This window comes from Papilio machaon, chromosome 1 (assembly GCF_912999745.1).
Source record: "Papilio machaon chromosome 1, ilPapMach1.1, whole genome shotgun sequence".
NCBI lineage: Eukaryota > Metazoa > Arthropoda > Insecta > Lepidoptera > Papilionidae > Papilio > Papilio machaon.
Window position 1 is genome coordinate 8404695 of NC_059986.1, and position 17301 is coordinate 8421995.

The 17301-nt window shown below is 35.4% G+C and overlaps 1 protein-coding gene across 2 annotated transcripts in view; it reads left to right on the top strand.

The window, feature by feature from the left end:
* LOC106718841 (myosin-VIIa) overlaps positions 1 to 9283 on the top strand; it is a 28285-nt gene extending 19002 nt beyond the window's left edge. For both annotated transcript variants that reach the window (XM_045679670.1, XM_045679674.1), the window contains 9 exons: positions 57 to 1652; positions 1734 to 1961; positions 4504 to 4743; positions 4857 to 5021; positions 5175 to 5459; positions 5573 to 8041; positions 8120 to 8319; positions 8409 to 8676; positions 8927 to 9283. In XM_045679670.1, coding sequence (XP_045535626.1) covers positions 57 to 1652; positions 1734 to 1961; positions 4504 to 4743; positions 4857 to 5021; positions 5175 to 5459; positions 5573 to 8041; positions 8120 to 8319; positions 8409 to 8676; positions 8927 to 9133 — 5658 coding nt within the window. In that variant the 3' untranslated portion in view covers positions 9134 to 9283. The remainder of the gene's footprint in view (positions 1 to 56; positions 1653 to 1733; positions 1962 to 4503; positions 4744 to 4856; positions 5022 to 5174; positions 5460 to 5572; positions 8042 to 8119; positions 8320 to 8408; positions 8677 to 8926) is intronic.
* Positions 9284 to 17301: the final 8018 nt, after the last annotated feature.

Consider the following 17301-nt stretch of genomic DNA (forward strand, 5'->3'; position numbering starts at 1 on the left):
TTTTTGTTGTTCGAAAGTGCATTCCTATTTTAAACTTTAAATATTATTTTTTCCAGGGAGGATGTTTCACCTGCGAAGGAAGAGACGATGCTGCAGAGTTCGCAGATATCAGATCTGCTATGAAAGTCTTATTATTCACAGAACCGGAAATTTGGGAAATATTGAAATTGTTAGCAGCGGTTCTACACTGCGGTAACATAAAATATGAAGCGACAGTTGTCGACAACTTGGACGCAACGGAAATCATAGAACAAGCGAACGTAAAAAGAGTAGCAAATCTCTTAGGTGTACCAACACAGTCTCTGATCGATGCACTAACCAGGAAGACGCTTTTTGCACACGGAGAGACGGTCGTATCGACTCTGAGCAAAACACAATCTGTAGATATTAGAGACGCTTTCGTAAAAGGTATATACGGGCGACTTTTTGTCACTATCGTCAAAAAGATTAACGCTGCCATTTACAAACCAAAATCGACCACGCGGACTGCAATCGGTGTTTTGGATATATTCGGTTTTGAAAATTTTGATCACAATAGTTTTGAGCAGTTTTGCATCAACTTTGCAAATGAAAATCTGCAACAGTTTTTTGTACGCCATATCTTTAAATTGGAACAGGAGGAATATAACCACGAAGGTATAAACTGGCAGCATATAGAGTTCGTCGATAATCAAGATGCATTGGATTTGATTGCATTGAAACAGTTGAATATCATGGCTTTGATTGATGAAGAATCTAAATTCCCCAAAGGAACTGATCAAACCATGTTAGCAAAGTTACACAAGACTCACGGTCTACACAGGAATTATCTCAAACCAAAGTCAGACATTAACACTAGTTTTGGTTTAAATCATTTTGCTGGGATTGTATTTTACGACACTCGTGGATTCCTCGAGAAAAACCGAGATACCTTTAGCGCCGACTTGCTTCAATTAATTCATATATCGACGAATAAATTTCTGAAACAAATTTTCCAAGAGGATATAATAATGGGATCGGAAACTCGTAAAAGAGCTCCCACTCTGTCGACCCAATTTAAAAAGTCTTTAGATTTATTGATGAGGACCTTGGGCACTTGCCAGCCATTCTTCATAAGATGCATAAAACCAAATGAGTTTAAGAAACCGATGATGTTTGACCGCGGTCTTTGCTGTCGTCAACTTCGGTATTCTGGAATGATGGAAACGATTCGAATCAGGAGAGCGGGTTACCCGATTCGACACAGTTTTAAAGAATTCGTGGAGCGGTATCGATTTTTAATATCGGGTGTACCTCCAGCACATAAAACTGATTGTCGTGCTGCAACTGCAAAGATATGTGCTACCGTTCTTGGCAAATCTGATTACCAACTAGGTCATACCAAAGTATTTTTGAAGGATGCACATGATTTGTTCCTCGAACAGGAAAGAGATAGAGTTCTAACTAGAAAAATTCTGATTCTGCAAAGATCGATTCGTGGTTGGGTGTACCGGAGACGGTTTTTGAAGATGAGAGCTGCAGCTGTTTTGATACAGCGTCATTGGCGAGGAAAACTGCAAAGGATCCGATATAATAAGATGAAAGTTGGATATGCCAGACTGCAGGCATTGATTCGAGCGAGGGTTTTGGCTCATCGGTTTAGACATTTGCGAGGTCATATTGTATCTTTACAAGTAAGTTTTGGTTGGAAATTCTACTTAAAAACTTAACCTTATAGTAACCTGCTGTAGGACTAATTCATAAAATTTACCCAGGCAGCGGCCCGTGGCTACTTAGTCCGTCGGTCGTACGGGCACAAGATGTGGGCCATCGTAAAGATCCAGAGTCACGTGCGGCGGCTGATCGCTATGCGGCGGTACAAAAGGATCAAACAGGAGACCATTGCTCACAACGAGGCGCTGCGCTTGCGCAAGCAGGAGGAGCAGAGGCTGCAGCACCAGGGCAACACACGCGCCAAAGAGATCGCTGAACAAAATTATAGGGTAAGTAAATTATATGAATGTTTAAAAGTGATACGTTTATCAACTTTGTGTAAAATGTATGTTTAATTTCTTTTTATTTTCACGTGTATGTTCGTACTGATAAAATTTTAAAACTTGTATCTTTATCAAAACTTAAGGCAACTGTGCGTTTAAATTATTTAATTGGGTATATTATTTTTGCTAGACTTAGTGTGGGTAAATTCATCATGAATTTGTCCACTTTGAAAATATAATGCGGTTTTTTACACATCGATACAGCCTTATTAAAATAAAATTTTCTGGACGTCAGTTTTAGGGGAGTCTTACTAGTTTTATAACGGTCATTCAGATGAATATCAGCGTGTTTCAATGAGGTAGTAGTGTACGTACTTATTCAGAGAGACCATCACTCTATTCATCTCACTTCTTACTAATATTTTAAGTGTCGAAGTTCAGATGGATGGATGTTTGTTTGAAGGTATCTCCGGAACGACTCAACAGATCTTAATGGAATTTGGCACAGATGTAGACCATAGTCTGGAAGAACACATAGGCTTTATTAAGATTTTTTTAATACCGCACGGACAGAGTCGCGGGCAACAGCTAGTTTTGTTATAAAACAATAAAAATGAAGTCATTGAAAATCACTACACCTTAAGATTAATGAACTGTTATTTTAAAATGTACTAGATATAATTTAGTATAGGAATTTGTACCTTATGAGTATCAACTTAACTAAATAACTTTATTTAACACATTATTGTTGCATAATTATCTAACGTAAGATCAATTTTTAATATCGAAATTATTAGATTATCAAGCGATCAGATCTGATAGTAATCTGAACAGATTATATCAAAATACATACAAAGAAATTTAATTAATTTATTTGTCTACCTTCTTATTGTGTGATATATTGTGTATATTAAAATGTGTAAATAGATTCGAAAAATGTTACCAAAAAAGAGAGGTATTTAAAACAGACTATGTTTGGTGATTTTTTAATGTTCATTTTGTTGCGGACATCCTGTGGACTTAGCACAAATATTTGTGGCAAACGATTTTAGGTGTACTTTCCCTGATTTTAGCGGTACACGGATTTTAATTCAAATTTTATCAATAACGACACGATGGTGATTGTCACAAATATTCATACTAGGTCCACTGTTGTTCTTAAAAGACGCGTAGCTTTTTAATCTTTAATTTGTTACTTATGAAGTGCGTTTAACAATGTTATTCTCGTCATTATGATTTTTGTCTCTAAAATTTTAGTAATAAAGTCGCAATTTCTTTAGTCGATAATTCAGTTGGTATACAGCATGCGCCCTGACCCTAACGACTAATGAAAATGGTTTTCGAATGCGGCTACTACAGCATGCGTGAATAAGAACACGCATGCGGGCGCTAAAGATTGATAGATTAGCATTAAATTTTACATAACATCAGCTATAATGTTAATTTACAATTTTTTCATGTATCAATTATTATTTATTAAAAAAACGGTGATTACAAAATTATTTTTCTCATATTCACACTTTTGTTATGAAGTCAATTACGTGTTAGCGTTCGTATTATATCATAGGAGTTTTTCAAGAAAATTTGTTATAAAAGAATAAATCAAACGTTATGAAATTGCTAGTTTAACCACCTCTGTAAACCTTCGTTACTTCGTATTTAATTACTACACTAATGTAAGGATCTATCGGTTGGTATGTATCGGTACTTATGCAATTTTATTCAAACATGTCTCGCTTCGTTTAACCGTCCAGTCGAATAACGCAGTAGCAAGGCAACAGTCAGTTTTAAAATGCGATCTATATCGAAGTTTCGTCGAGTAATAAAATCAGCTAAAATCAAAATGAGTTTATGGACAAAGTGTATATGCGATGAAGGCTTGGAGTTTTCTTATTGTGTTAGTGATATTATATTAAACTTATAAAACACAGTGATGTAAAACTTAAAATTAAACAGATTAATCGTTAAACTTTTCTATAAAATTTGCAAAATAATAACAATGTACTTATATATAAACTAATAAACGAGTTCGCAAATTTAGTAAAGCAATATTCGTAATTTAATAAATTATTAGATTTTTTTGATGCACGAATAAATATGAAAAAAATTACTAGATTAGAATTTTTTTTTGTCTTTTTTTAGTTTAATTTTTTTTTTAATTTGTAAGACAAAAGAACATTTGATATTGTGTACTGACCAATAACAATTAAACATTCATCAATCACGTGTGTACAAGCTAATTTGTATTTCACACCGTCACTTTCACAACAACCATTTCTTCACGTATAATTACGAGTGTGAAGAAAATGGAAATTGGAAAAGTTATCTAAACTAGATCAATGTAGGCTGTTCATATTAAATCATAATAAAGAAATAAACTGTCTACACGAGAGAAGTAATTAAAATGAAGCCTTCTGATTTATTAAAATAAAACGTTGATTATAAAACTTTAGCATTAAACCTGATAAACTAACATAACTAGTGTCCTTAGTAATAAAATACCGCAGATTGTAAACGCATTTTTGTTAACAACACATTTTATCGCCAGGAACGCATGTATGAGTTGGAGAGGCGTGAAGCAGAATTGGCATTGGAGGAGAAACGTCAAATGGAAGCTAAGAGGACGCTTCTACAAGAGGCGGCCAGGAAGCAGGACGAGCCGGTAGACGATAGCAAGTTGGTGGAGGCCATGTTCGATTTCTTACCTGACTCCAGCAGTGAGGCACCGGCGCCCAAAGACACGTCCATATTCAGCGATCTGCCGCAACAAAGAGCTGACCAACAAGAGGTAATAGTGAAACAAACTAATTTTAAACTTAAAAAAAATAATATGATAGTGTACGGTTGTTGTTGTTATGTTTTGGCTTTAAAATGAGTATTAACATTCCACGTTTTTTACAGATGGTAACCCCAATGCAGACAACATCTGAAGACGAAGAGGATCTGTCCGAATTTAAATTCCAAAAATTTGCAGCAACGTATTTCCAAGGCAACGTCACTCACCAGTACTCGAGGAGACCTCTCAAACATCCGCTACTACCGCTGCATACGCAAGGCGATCAATTGGTACGTTATTAACATGTCAAATTAATTTCAAAATTAATTTCGTACTAAAATTATAATTGCATTAATAAAAATTGTTAAGATAATTGTAATCAATTGGTTTATTATGCTTATAATTCGAGATAACGTGTTTCATAGTATCAATAATTATTCCAGGCTGCACAAGCGCTATGGGTGACCATACTTCGCTTCACTGGTGACCTCGCCGAACCCCGCTACCACACAATGGATAGAGACAATACCTCAGTCATGTCCAAAGTCACAGCCACCCTCGGAAGAAACTTCATACGTTCCAAAGAATTTCAAGAAGCACAAATGATGGGCGTCGACCCAGATGCTTATCTCAACAAGCAGAAGCCAAGGTCTATCAGACACAAACTGGTTTCGTTGACGTTGAAAAGAAAGAATAAACTTGGAGAAGATGTGAGAAGAAAACTTCAGGTAGTTATTTAATTTCTTCGTAATTACTTCCAGAAGTTCGTAAATTTAAGTAATTGCGAATATTCTCATCGTCACATTTAGCAACTAAATTACTATACTACGTTTATTTACAGGACGAAGAATACACAGCGGATAGTTATCAATCTTGGCTCGAATCGAGACCCACGTCCAATTTGGAGAAACTTCATTTCATAATCGGTCACGGTATACTCCGTGCGGAACTTAGAGATGAAATATACTGCCAAATATGCAAACAGCTTATAAACAATCCATCAAAATCTTCGCATGCCCGAGGATGGATTCTATTGTCTTTGTGTGTCGGATGCTTTGCACCCAGTGAGAAGTTCGTTAACTACCTCAGAGCTTTTATCAGAGAAGGACCGCCAGGATACGCCCCTTACTGCGAAGACAGGCTGAAGAGAACTTTCAACAACGGCACAAGAAATCAACCCCCTTCTTGGTTAGAATTACAGGCAACTAAATCCAAGAAACCCATTATGTTGCCAATAACATTCATGGATGGCAACACAAAAACATTGTTAGCTGATTCGGCGACCACTGCAAGAGAGCTTTGCAATCAGTTGTCTGATAAAATTGGATTACGTGATCAATTCGGTTTCTCTTTATACATTGCTCTATTCGATAAGGTCAGTTCTCTCGGCAGTGGCGGAGACCATGTAATGGATGCTATCTCACAATGTGAACAATATGCCAAAGAACAAGGTGCGCAAGAAAGAAATGCTCCTTGGAGATTATTCTTTAGAAAGGAAATATTTGCGCCGTGGCACGATCCTACCGAAGATCAGGTAGCCACTAACCTTATTTATCAACAAGTTGTAAGAGGTGTTAAATTTGGCGAATACAGATGTGACAAAGAGGAAGATTTAGCCATGATTGCGGCGCAGCAATACTACATTGAATACGGGCAGGATATGAATACGGAACGTTTGTTCACATTGCTGCCTAATTATATTCCTGATTACTGCTTAACGGGAGTTGAAAAAGCAGTCGATCGATGGGGTGCCTTAGTAGTACAAGCTTATAAAAAGAGCTACTATGTGAAAGAGAAAATAGCAGCTTACAGAGTAAAAGAGGATGTTGTTAGTTATGCAAAATTCAAATGGCCGTTACTGTTTTCAAGATTCTACGAAGCTTACAGAAACTCAGGGCCTAATTTGCCTAAAAACGATGTTATTATAGCAGTGAACTGGACTGGTGTGTATGTTGTAGACGATCAGGAACAAGTGTTACTAGAGTTATCCTTCCCGGAGATCACGACCGTCTCAAGTCAAAAAACTAATAAAGTGTTCACGCAAACATTTAGTTTGTCTACAGTACGTGGTGAGGAGTTTACATTCCAGAGTCCTAATGCAGAAGATATTCGTGACTTGGTTGTCTACTTTTTAGAAGGATTGAAAAAGAGATCGAAATATGTAATAGCGTTACAAGATTATAAAGCGCCCGGAGAAGGTTCAAGCTTTTTAACTTTCCAAAAAGGGGATCTAATAATATTAGAAGAGGATAGTACGGGTGAATCGGTACTAAATAACGGTTGGTGCATAGGTAGATGTGAGAGGACTATGGAGAGAGGAGACTTTCCGGCTGAAACAGTGTATGTGTTACCGGCACTAAGTAAACCGCCTCCTGATATACTCTTGCTGTTTTGTCAAGAGGGTGCACAGCACGGACGGAGAGTACCTACAAGTACACTTAATGGAACCGACGCGAGAGATAAACCACACACGCTACTGGAATATGCTTTGGATCACTTCAGATTGCCACCAAAACGGACCGTGTCGAAAGCTCTAACGCTTTCAACAGCTAAAAGAGGAGGGACAGAAGAACTATGGAGACATTCCCGTGAACCCATAAAATTACCTTTGTTGAAAAAGCTGCAAGCGAAAGAAGAATTGGCAGAGGAGGCTTGCTTTGCTTTTACGGCAATGTTGAAATATATGGGTGACCTGCCATCGAAGCGTCCTCGTATAGGCAACGAATATACCGATCACATTTTCGATGGCCCGTTAAAACATGAAATATTGAGAGACGAGATATATTGTCAAATAATGAAGCAATTAACAGACAATAGGAACAGAATGTCCGAGGAAAGAGGATGGGAGCTGATGTGGTTGGCGACGGGGCTTTTCGCTTGCAGTCAAGGGTTGCTGCGAGAGCTAACACTGTTCTTAAGAACTCGAAGGTACCCGATAGCGCAAGATTCTCTCCAAAGACTGCAAAAGACGTTACGTAATGGCCAAAGGAAGTATCCTCCACACCAAGTGGAAGTTGAAGCCATCCAGCACAAGACCACTCAAATATTCCATAAAGTGTACTTCCCAGACGACACGGACGAAGCGTTCGAAGTGGACTCCTCGACGAGAGCGAAAGACTTTTGTCAAAATATAGCGCAAAGGCTGAATCTAAGATCTAGTGAAGGATTTAGTTTGTTCGTTAAGATAGCTGATAAAGTGATATCGGTACCGGAAGGTGACTTCTTTTTCGACTTCGTGAGGCACCTGACTGACTGGATTAAGAAGGCAAGACCTACGCGTGATGGTATAACCCCACAATTTACATATCAGGTATGAATTATATCTACTATTTTTATTTAATAAAGAAAAAAAAAAACGAGATTTGTGTCTAATATAAATGTTGCACAGGTGTTCTTTATGAAGAAGTTGTGGACTAACACGGTGCCGGGCAAGGACCGCGCGGCCGACGTGATCTTCCACTTCCATCAAGAACTGCCAAAGCTGCTGCGCGGGTATCACCGGTGCGGGCGCGAGGAGGCCGCCCGCCTTGCCGCCCTCGCCTACCGCGCGCGTTTCGGCGACAATAAGCAAGAGCTGCAGGCCATACCGTAAGATTAACTCATGTTGTTCATGCTCGATTCTAAGTACTGTTAGGCATCAATACAAGTGTCTAATATTCTTACTTTCGACTTTACAGGCAAATGCTTCGCGAATTAGTCCCGGCGGATCTAATAAAACTGCAAAGCTCCGCGGACTGGAAGCGCGCTATCGTGGCGTCGTACAACCAGGACGCGGGCATGACGCCGGAGGACGCTAAGATCACCTTCCTCAAGGTTATCTACCGGTGGCCCACGTTCGGCTCCGCGTTCTTCGAAGTCAAGCAGACCACGGAGCCCAACTACCCTGAACTGTTGCTCATCGCTATCAATAAACATGGCGTTAGTTTGATCCATCCGCAATCGAAGGTAAGTTTTGTACATAATGTAATTATTTCACGTCCTTATCTTAGAACATAACTTTGATCTCTATTTGATACTTTTTTATCAAATTATTGAAACAAATCTTTTGTATGTAACTCCTAAAAAAAGGTTTTTATACTCTTGTATTTTATAGTTAACCGCATTTTAAATCTTATGTGAACGAAAACTGCGTGAATTATATCAAAGTTAACAGTTAACATCATGAAAAATCATGTCATGTTTTGTTTGTTTCCAGGACATACTGGTAACTCATCCTTTCACTAGAATCTCTAACTGGTCGTCCGGGAACACGTATTTCCACATGACGATCGGGAACCTTGTGCGTGGCTCCAAACTCCTCTGCGAGACATCTCTGGGCTACAAGATGGACGACTTGCTCACATCCTACATCTCTCTCATGCTCACCAATATGAACAAACAGAGGTCCATGCGAGTCAAATAAACGGGACTGCTTAGATAAATTATGGGATTTATTTATAAGTGTATATTATGTCGAATACAGTCGCATAGCATTCGCTTTTACCGTACTATTTTAGAATAATATTTTATACAGTTATTTTGGGGTTTCTAATCAATTTCAATTTGCTAAGGGCAGTGCTAATTTTTTTGTCAAAGATTTTGACAATTTTAAAGCTAAAAAATATATAATATTAGAAGAAGTCTATTTTGATTACAGTTGGTTTTTGTAGGTTTTTATGCAGAAACTTAAATCAACCATAGATATTTTTTTGTTGTTTAAAGTTTAACTTTAATGCCAGTTAAACATTCAACGTTAGTGTTTTTGTCTATGGACAACTATTAACATAAAATATTAACAGACGAAAATGAACTGTCAAAATTAATTATAATAATTGTGTAGCTTGATGATAAATGATTTCCATTGATGAGAATTCTTTATTCTTTCTTTACATATTGTCACTTAAAGCATCCAATATTAATTAATAATGGAGATAGTTTCAATTGCACAATACAGTACGTTAACATTAGATAAAAAACCGTCCAAAACAATTATTTTCATCGAATATTTATCCTTAGCAAAATTATATTTTTTTTTAATTAAAATTAAAAATACAAATCTAAATATATATTAGTATTATATGTATAAGTACAACTTATATATCGCTTTTTGTTTTTTTAATACATATTATAATAAATAGTCATTAAAGTATATAAAATATATAAATCATCGAAAATGTATTTGAGTATTAGAGCTAATGCGATTATTTAGAAACAAACGTGGTTTTTAAATTGCATTTAAATAGTGAAAAGCTATATTTATGCAGCATATTTACCACGTTTTTTTTCTTCATATTTAAACGAGAAAAGATCTGCAATTATACAACTATTTATTAATAATCAGGTGATAGGTACAGACGCTTTGAAATCAATAATAATAATAAATAAAATAATTCCTATTTAATAATTGCCTAATCGTTTACTGTAACTAATATAAGATATTCCATAATGGACCAACAAAACTAGCGTTAATTTTATTAATATTTTTTGGTCTATGGTAGAAAACAATCTATTATAAGATTTCGAGAGAATGTCGAGAGCTATTATAGGATTTATAACCTCTCTTTATCACATTTAAATAACACAGGAACAATATATTTACTTACAAAAAAGAAAGACAACGTTTATATTTATATCAAAATTAAAAGGTAATTTTCCAAATTGATTTTTTTTAAATTAAAGATAATATATTTCGTCATATACTAAATAACGCACGTTGGCTTTACCGCGAAAACTTTTGCCTTTGCAACACGGCCTTAAAAAATTAGAATTTCATATTTGTTGAGTATCATTTACGTTACATGGAGAATGTAGCGTCAAATGTAATGGAGATGGAGCAAAGCTTAAGAAAAAAAAGAATCCGTTTATTTTTATAATGATTAATCTAAAATGTCATAGTTAACACATACTTTAAAAGACTAAGGATTGAATAGGTGTTATTTTTTTGGTATACCGAAAGTTAAGTTAACGTTATTTCAATGTGCATGTTTAAAATTTGTATTTATTTACTAAGGTTATGTGTAAAATGTAATAATATTGTGTTATGCCATGATTCAGGAGACATTATCTTTGGTTTTTTTTCGCTTTAAACTCTTTTAAAGTTGCATTTTGTGAGTGGTTGTAAACATGAGTCACAATGAATTGAGTTGTTTTATTTTTATATAACCTTTTTTTATTCCGCTGAAAACAAAAACAAACGTTTAAAAGGTTGGCTCACCTAGTACCTATCCGTTCCCATGACGTTAGCACGAAGCAGACGCTGCCGCGCCGTGGCAAATGCTATTGGGTAGATAAGCTATGATCTTTAAACTAAAAAAAATGTATCTTTAAAATTGAGGTTAATGTGTTTATTATTAAAAAAATATTGTGAAAATTAAAAATAAACATTAAATCATGTTTAATTCAGCATTCAAAGTGAATCATCCAGTGGGAAATTAAAACGTGAGACCTGTATTTATAATTTACAAATTCATGTTACACCTCTGAGAACCAATGCCAAGTGGGTTCACATGGAAGACTGCATCTTCATTTTGCAAATAAAGTTTTATTCCCGTCTAAGTATTGAAAATATTGTGAGAAAATTGAAAAAATTCTATTCCTTTGAAGAAAAAAATTAAAGAAATATGCCCAACTAGCGACTGCCCTCGACTACGTCTGTACAGAAATTAAAAAAAGTAGGCTGTAATATACCCACCTGTATCAGCTACCTTCCCGTCCAAGTTGTGTCAAATTCGGTCCAGTTGTGCCGAAGATTATCTGGAACGAACGAGGCCTTGCGGACAGACATATACTAATTAAAAAAATAGAATTTCATTACCAGCAACACAAATACATCGTGTGTAACAAAACATTTTTTCGATATTACGTACAGACACTCAAATTTTTTATATGTATAGATAAAAAGTAAAGTGTAATAAAGTGATAATTCTTATATTGCACTCGCATATTTCATATGAAAGTGACTTTTTTATATCAAAAGGTGGCAAACGAGCAAACTGCCACCTGGATTCGCCGAAATAGCGAAATACCGTTGCCCATAGACATCCGCAAATGCAGATGCGTTGCCTACCTTTAATTAACGGAGAAGGGCACGCACATAAAGAGGATATTTCTCCTTCCTATGCGTCCCCTCTCCGCCAAATCCACTTACTCTTCCCATCCTTTCCTAATAAGAAAAGGGTGGGAAGGGAAAGAAGACTAAAATTAGACCTCCGGCACCACACTCTTCAGACGAAACGCGGAATCCTTCCACTTCAAGCCTATGTTATGTGCGGTCGTGGTATTTCACCGGTCGACCCAGCCCAATCGTGCACCCAACAAATATTGTTATTGCAGGGTCTACCACCATTAAAGTATGTTTAAGTTGCGGACATCACGCAGAAAGCAAAATCATCAACATCTCTGGCTTTATCCCACTCACGTGGGATCGGCGTATAGAGTTTTATAGCTTTGGCTTCATTTTTTACGGCCCGCCGCCTGCCTGTCACCAACCTTACTTAGGAATATCTTAACATAAAATAGAATCTTCTCTAATATAATCTTCTACGCAGAAAGCAAAATATCCAAATAGATAAGCTACGTCATTCAAAAATCTGTATTAGCTATGAAGATGAAAGAGATAACAATGTTATTTTGTCGTAATCTGAAAGTTTACGGTAGTAACAAGCAACTAGTGTGTACCACGTGTAAGTAATTGAACTGAATCAAATGAATAGACTCTAGTACTTAAATTTGGGCGCAATCGCGGCACTAACAATTAAGGTAAAAGCGGGGCTATTACAAAAACTGTTAATTAGACCAAACAAAAAATATGTATCCGCAATAAGGTCGTGGGAGTCTCTCACGGCAGCGCTCTATTCTGCGATCTGAGGAATAATGATGGCTCCATTGTAAGCCGCAGCAGGAAGTCATTTATCTAACATCAAGAATATGAGTGTTTAGAGCAATTTCGTGTCTGATTTCTCATCCTAAAGTGTGCAATTTGGGGTGACGAGTCACCACTGTCGCGCGGCCGTCGGGCAGTGACCAAGTGTCAACCAACTTTGATGCTAGTTTCATACGAGGGCAAAATAGGTAGTAACACTAGAACAGTGCAGTACTGCTATAGTTTGAACACACATTAACTGTTAAAACAGTACTGTACTGTCCTACTCTTTTTCTTGTGAAACTGACATGACAGCCCTCATGTGACGAAGCATTTTGTTTTGCCCGAATACGACACAACGTATCGTGTTTTCATATTACTAATAACCGATTTTTCGCACGGAAAGTTTATAAGTCGAGTTATCCCAAAATATTTGTATTTGATCAAGTAATGGGAAATTTGACGAATTATTCAGTTGAACAATAAGACAACAGATTATGTTACATTCAAATAAACTTTGGTGTCACATTCATGAGAAAATTACAATAAAAATACTTTCCTGATTTAATTTCTGAACTAATAGCACTGAAATGGTTATATATTGGTACATTCTAGAACCGGGAGTTTCTTCATCCTTTGATTTGCTCAGTTTCGACGCTTGCTGCTTCTGAATAAAGAACTAACACAGTAAATGATATCAAGGGATCGTGGGTTTCCTACAAGTATTCTATGCAACAACTATTTCTGTAAGAATAGCAAGCAAGAATTCCGGAAGCAACTCCTTAGGTAAAGTAATAACAGACATGTCTTGGTCTCGACGTTTCGTTTAGATCTAAAAAGACGTATTCACACTATTTACAAATTAAATTTCAGCGTTTCGAAAATTATTTCCGTATGTCTTTTTTATAGAAAGGCGTCAGCATTTCACAGGATGTTTGATTTTTAAGGCTTAAACTTTATGTGCGAAGTCCAAAGAACTTTATATAGAACTAGCGGTTGTTTCCGACTTCGACAGAACGGAATTAAAAAAAATATATCTTAAATTACGGCCGCACTCCTCATTTTCAGTAAAAGTCCCGTCAAAAGCAGTCTAGCCGTTTCGAAGATTACCCGGAAAACGTGGATTTGTGGACAGAAAAAATTAAAAAAAATTACATTACCGTTATAAGCAACGTTAATATATCACGTTCGCGATATGTCTTTTTGCGATACAATACACAGACTCTTGATACCAATTTCATTAATTGTTAGTATAGATTTTTTAAACATTGAAACTTTTATTAGTCGAATTCGAAGTAAAAAAAAACTAATTTGCGTATGCACTTCTTGTCCATGTTGTCAAGGAACTTTTAGGTGCTTATTACGTCGAATCATAGGAAATTATAATTAAAATAGTGTTGCTATCCTGTTACTAGACATAATAATTCTAGTCTAGTGGACAAACAATAGCCACATAGTTTTAAAACAAACGAAAGCTATTAAATTAATTGTCTTCTATTAATTTGCTTCGATGAGACCAATTAAAGGCACAATAGAGATGCAGCTGAATTACGTTTGGTGCGTTTGTCAACAAACGCAAATATTTTTAAGTAATACCAACATTTCGTTGATAAAATTAAAGCTGAAGTGGAAATTTAAAAATTCAGTCTCTCCCTTTTCTCTGTTACGTCTGATCTTTTAATTAATTCGAATATAAATGTATGGTCTTGTCACTTATCATCAGTTTATATTTTGCATATTGAATTATAAATGAATCCTAGAAGAAATGATAACTACAAGATGCGACAGTTCTCACGGCTGAAGATGACATGTAGGGAAACACGAGCCGCCAAGCTGCGCCTAACATTTCCCACACTCTGCATATCTCGCCTTCATATATCAAGTTGGCAAAGTGCAAAAAAGCATAGACAATGATCCAATTGTGTAGTCATAGCTTTCTCACAATCTCCCCCCTTTGATATGATCAGTTAATTAGTGGGGGTAAATGACCACCATTCTTCCGGATACGAGTGACATAAAGACGGAAGTTGATGACTGGTCTCATACTGGTCTCATACTGATGACATATTAAAAAAAAAGGTTTTATCATTATATTCACTGAAAACACTATTTTTCATATATTTCATAGTTTTCGTCATTATTCGTTTGTTTTTCATTTGCTAATAAATAGCGTGGATTCCATTTTTCAAAAATCTTTAGCGACATACAACGATCGGTCTTGGTTTCCTTTTTTTAATGATGTTGAGGTTATTCCACATTCTGTCATAATTAAAGGTTTTCCAATAGGTTGTATTTATTGTAACAATAATTTCCATAAAATTCTTATTTTCCACCAGGATGTTACTGATTCCAAACAATTACAATGATTGGCTTTTTTAACTTAGTAATGAATGAATAACCATGTGTTTTTCATCGTCACTGTTTCTTTGACACGTCACTATTAATAACAGTCGTCACGCTATCGAAGATGTACATACGAAGCATGAACTAGAGTTTCATTCACAATGATAAAGAAGGTTAACTCTTGTAATATTTTATTTTATCAAAAGACTAGCGCTTAATGTTAATCCGAAATCACTACATATCCTATAATACCAGTATTAAGTAAACGGAGATCGATGGAAGAACTCTTTATTTTTTTGGTTTTGTAGTAATTCTGGACACTGAGAGAACTTTTTTTTTATTTGAAAGCTATGCTATTTTATTTACACAATAAGCAAGGGGTAATGCACTTTTTAATTTGAGACGGATTGTAAATTTATTTCATTATAGAGAACTAGTGGATTTTTTTTAGTAGTTTAACGTTCTATACTTACAAGGAACGATTAATCGTTCATCTCCAATTAAATTGATTATATTCTGATATCTAAATAATAAAACAGGATCTAGATATAGGAAATTCCAATAGTTAAATAGATAAAATCCGTTTAATTTTCGCGTGTTAACCGGCGATAACTTACGATGATTTATTTCACGCCACAGTTTTGTCGTCAGGAGACGTCACAGTTAGCATGGGAAAACGTTGTAACTCATAAAAATAATTAAAAAGTTTGCAATACCAACTATACTTTGTTGAATGTAAATATTTATGAATGAACAGTTATTAGTTTCATTGACTAGTGTTGTTATACTACACTAAATAAGACTGCAATATCCTATAATGCCATTCTTACTGGTTTCTAAGCGTAGATGGGCAATTTGACCAGATGTTAAAGTTTTCATCACTATTCATGAAAAACAGAAACACCTAAAATAGTCTAAGGACTTTTTATTACAGGAGACGATCTATTTTACTGTCTTGTCACCATGTTGTCATCCTTTTGTGCTTGGGATGGATGCGGCGACCGACCGCCCCTTACACCGCAATTATGAAAAAAAACTTGAGAGGTGTCAAGGGACACCCGGATGGAACGAAGTTCCTTTCGATTAATCAGTGAAGGAACCAATGTTTATTCTATGAATAAAAAACTTAAGTCTTCACAACAAGTACATTTTATTGATTATTATGAATTTTCGTTATATATTGTCATGCCGTTGCCATGGTGAAGTAGCGCTCATTCGTCGTTAACATACTTACTATAGCAAAAAGTGTCGTGACAACTTTTCGTAAGAATTTTTTCCGTCTAGCCCCCTTTCACAACGCGCGATAAGGAACTTCGTTCCAATCGTTCCAGAAAAAAATAATTTTTTTTTGGTTAAATCATTATTAATACTAGTGTTAAATTCTTATTTATTTTTATGTATTGAATAGTTTAATGTATTCAAAAAGTTTTGTTCTCATGATTAAATATTACCAGAATAATTATTTACAAAAATTAATACATATTATGTTATGAATATCAAATTATGACCGTGAGAACATGTCTGCCGAATGTATAAAGCGAACAAGTAGGGTGGATTTATTAATAAAAATATAATTATCGTAAATAAGAGAAAAACATTATATTCACATAAAACAAACTATAATTCTGTATTATTTAAATCAGAGCTAGAAACAATGGCGGATGGGTGGGCACTTGATAATCATCAGAGGTCGGTTCGGCGACGCGGAACGCTATGCAGGGAAGATTTTTATTGTCATGTGAAGACATTTTGAAGACATTCCCACACACGGCCACTGATTTTCAAGATTAACTCTGATTCCTACGCCGTTAATTACTCTTTAAGTGTGCTTTTTTAATTTAATTAAGCGGGCTTTGTTTATTAAATTGCTGTTATATTTTGATGTGTGGGAACTCTTTATGGATAAGGTTTTTGCTTACTAAATAATTATGCGCAAACAACTGAAGGTGAATTAATTTCAATAATTGTGTTAAAAAATGAATTATATTTTAACCATTGAATAGATTTAATCTTGCTAAATGAGTCAACAATTTGCTAGTAATTTAGTTGATGTTTTGGAGTCTGATGTTGTGGATACATCGATGTCATTTTTCTAATCACCAACTAAAGTATCAATTAACTACATCGTATACTTTGTAAATATCAGGCACTTAGTGTTCTCGTAGAAAAAATTCCACGTCAATTTGTATCAAGTAGAACTGACAAAAGTGTATCTGTCTCTTTCTAACTCAGTAGAAGCGAGTTTAGTATCGTATCTGGGGTTCGCGTAATAATAACACAAAAATATGTTTAAATTCATTTTTATTAAAATATTTACGTTTTTTTTATAGACTACTGCGTGAACTGTTTATTGATTTATTCTTAAAACAGTACCATAAATAATATTA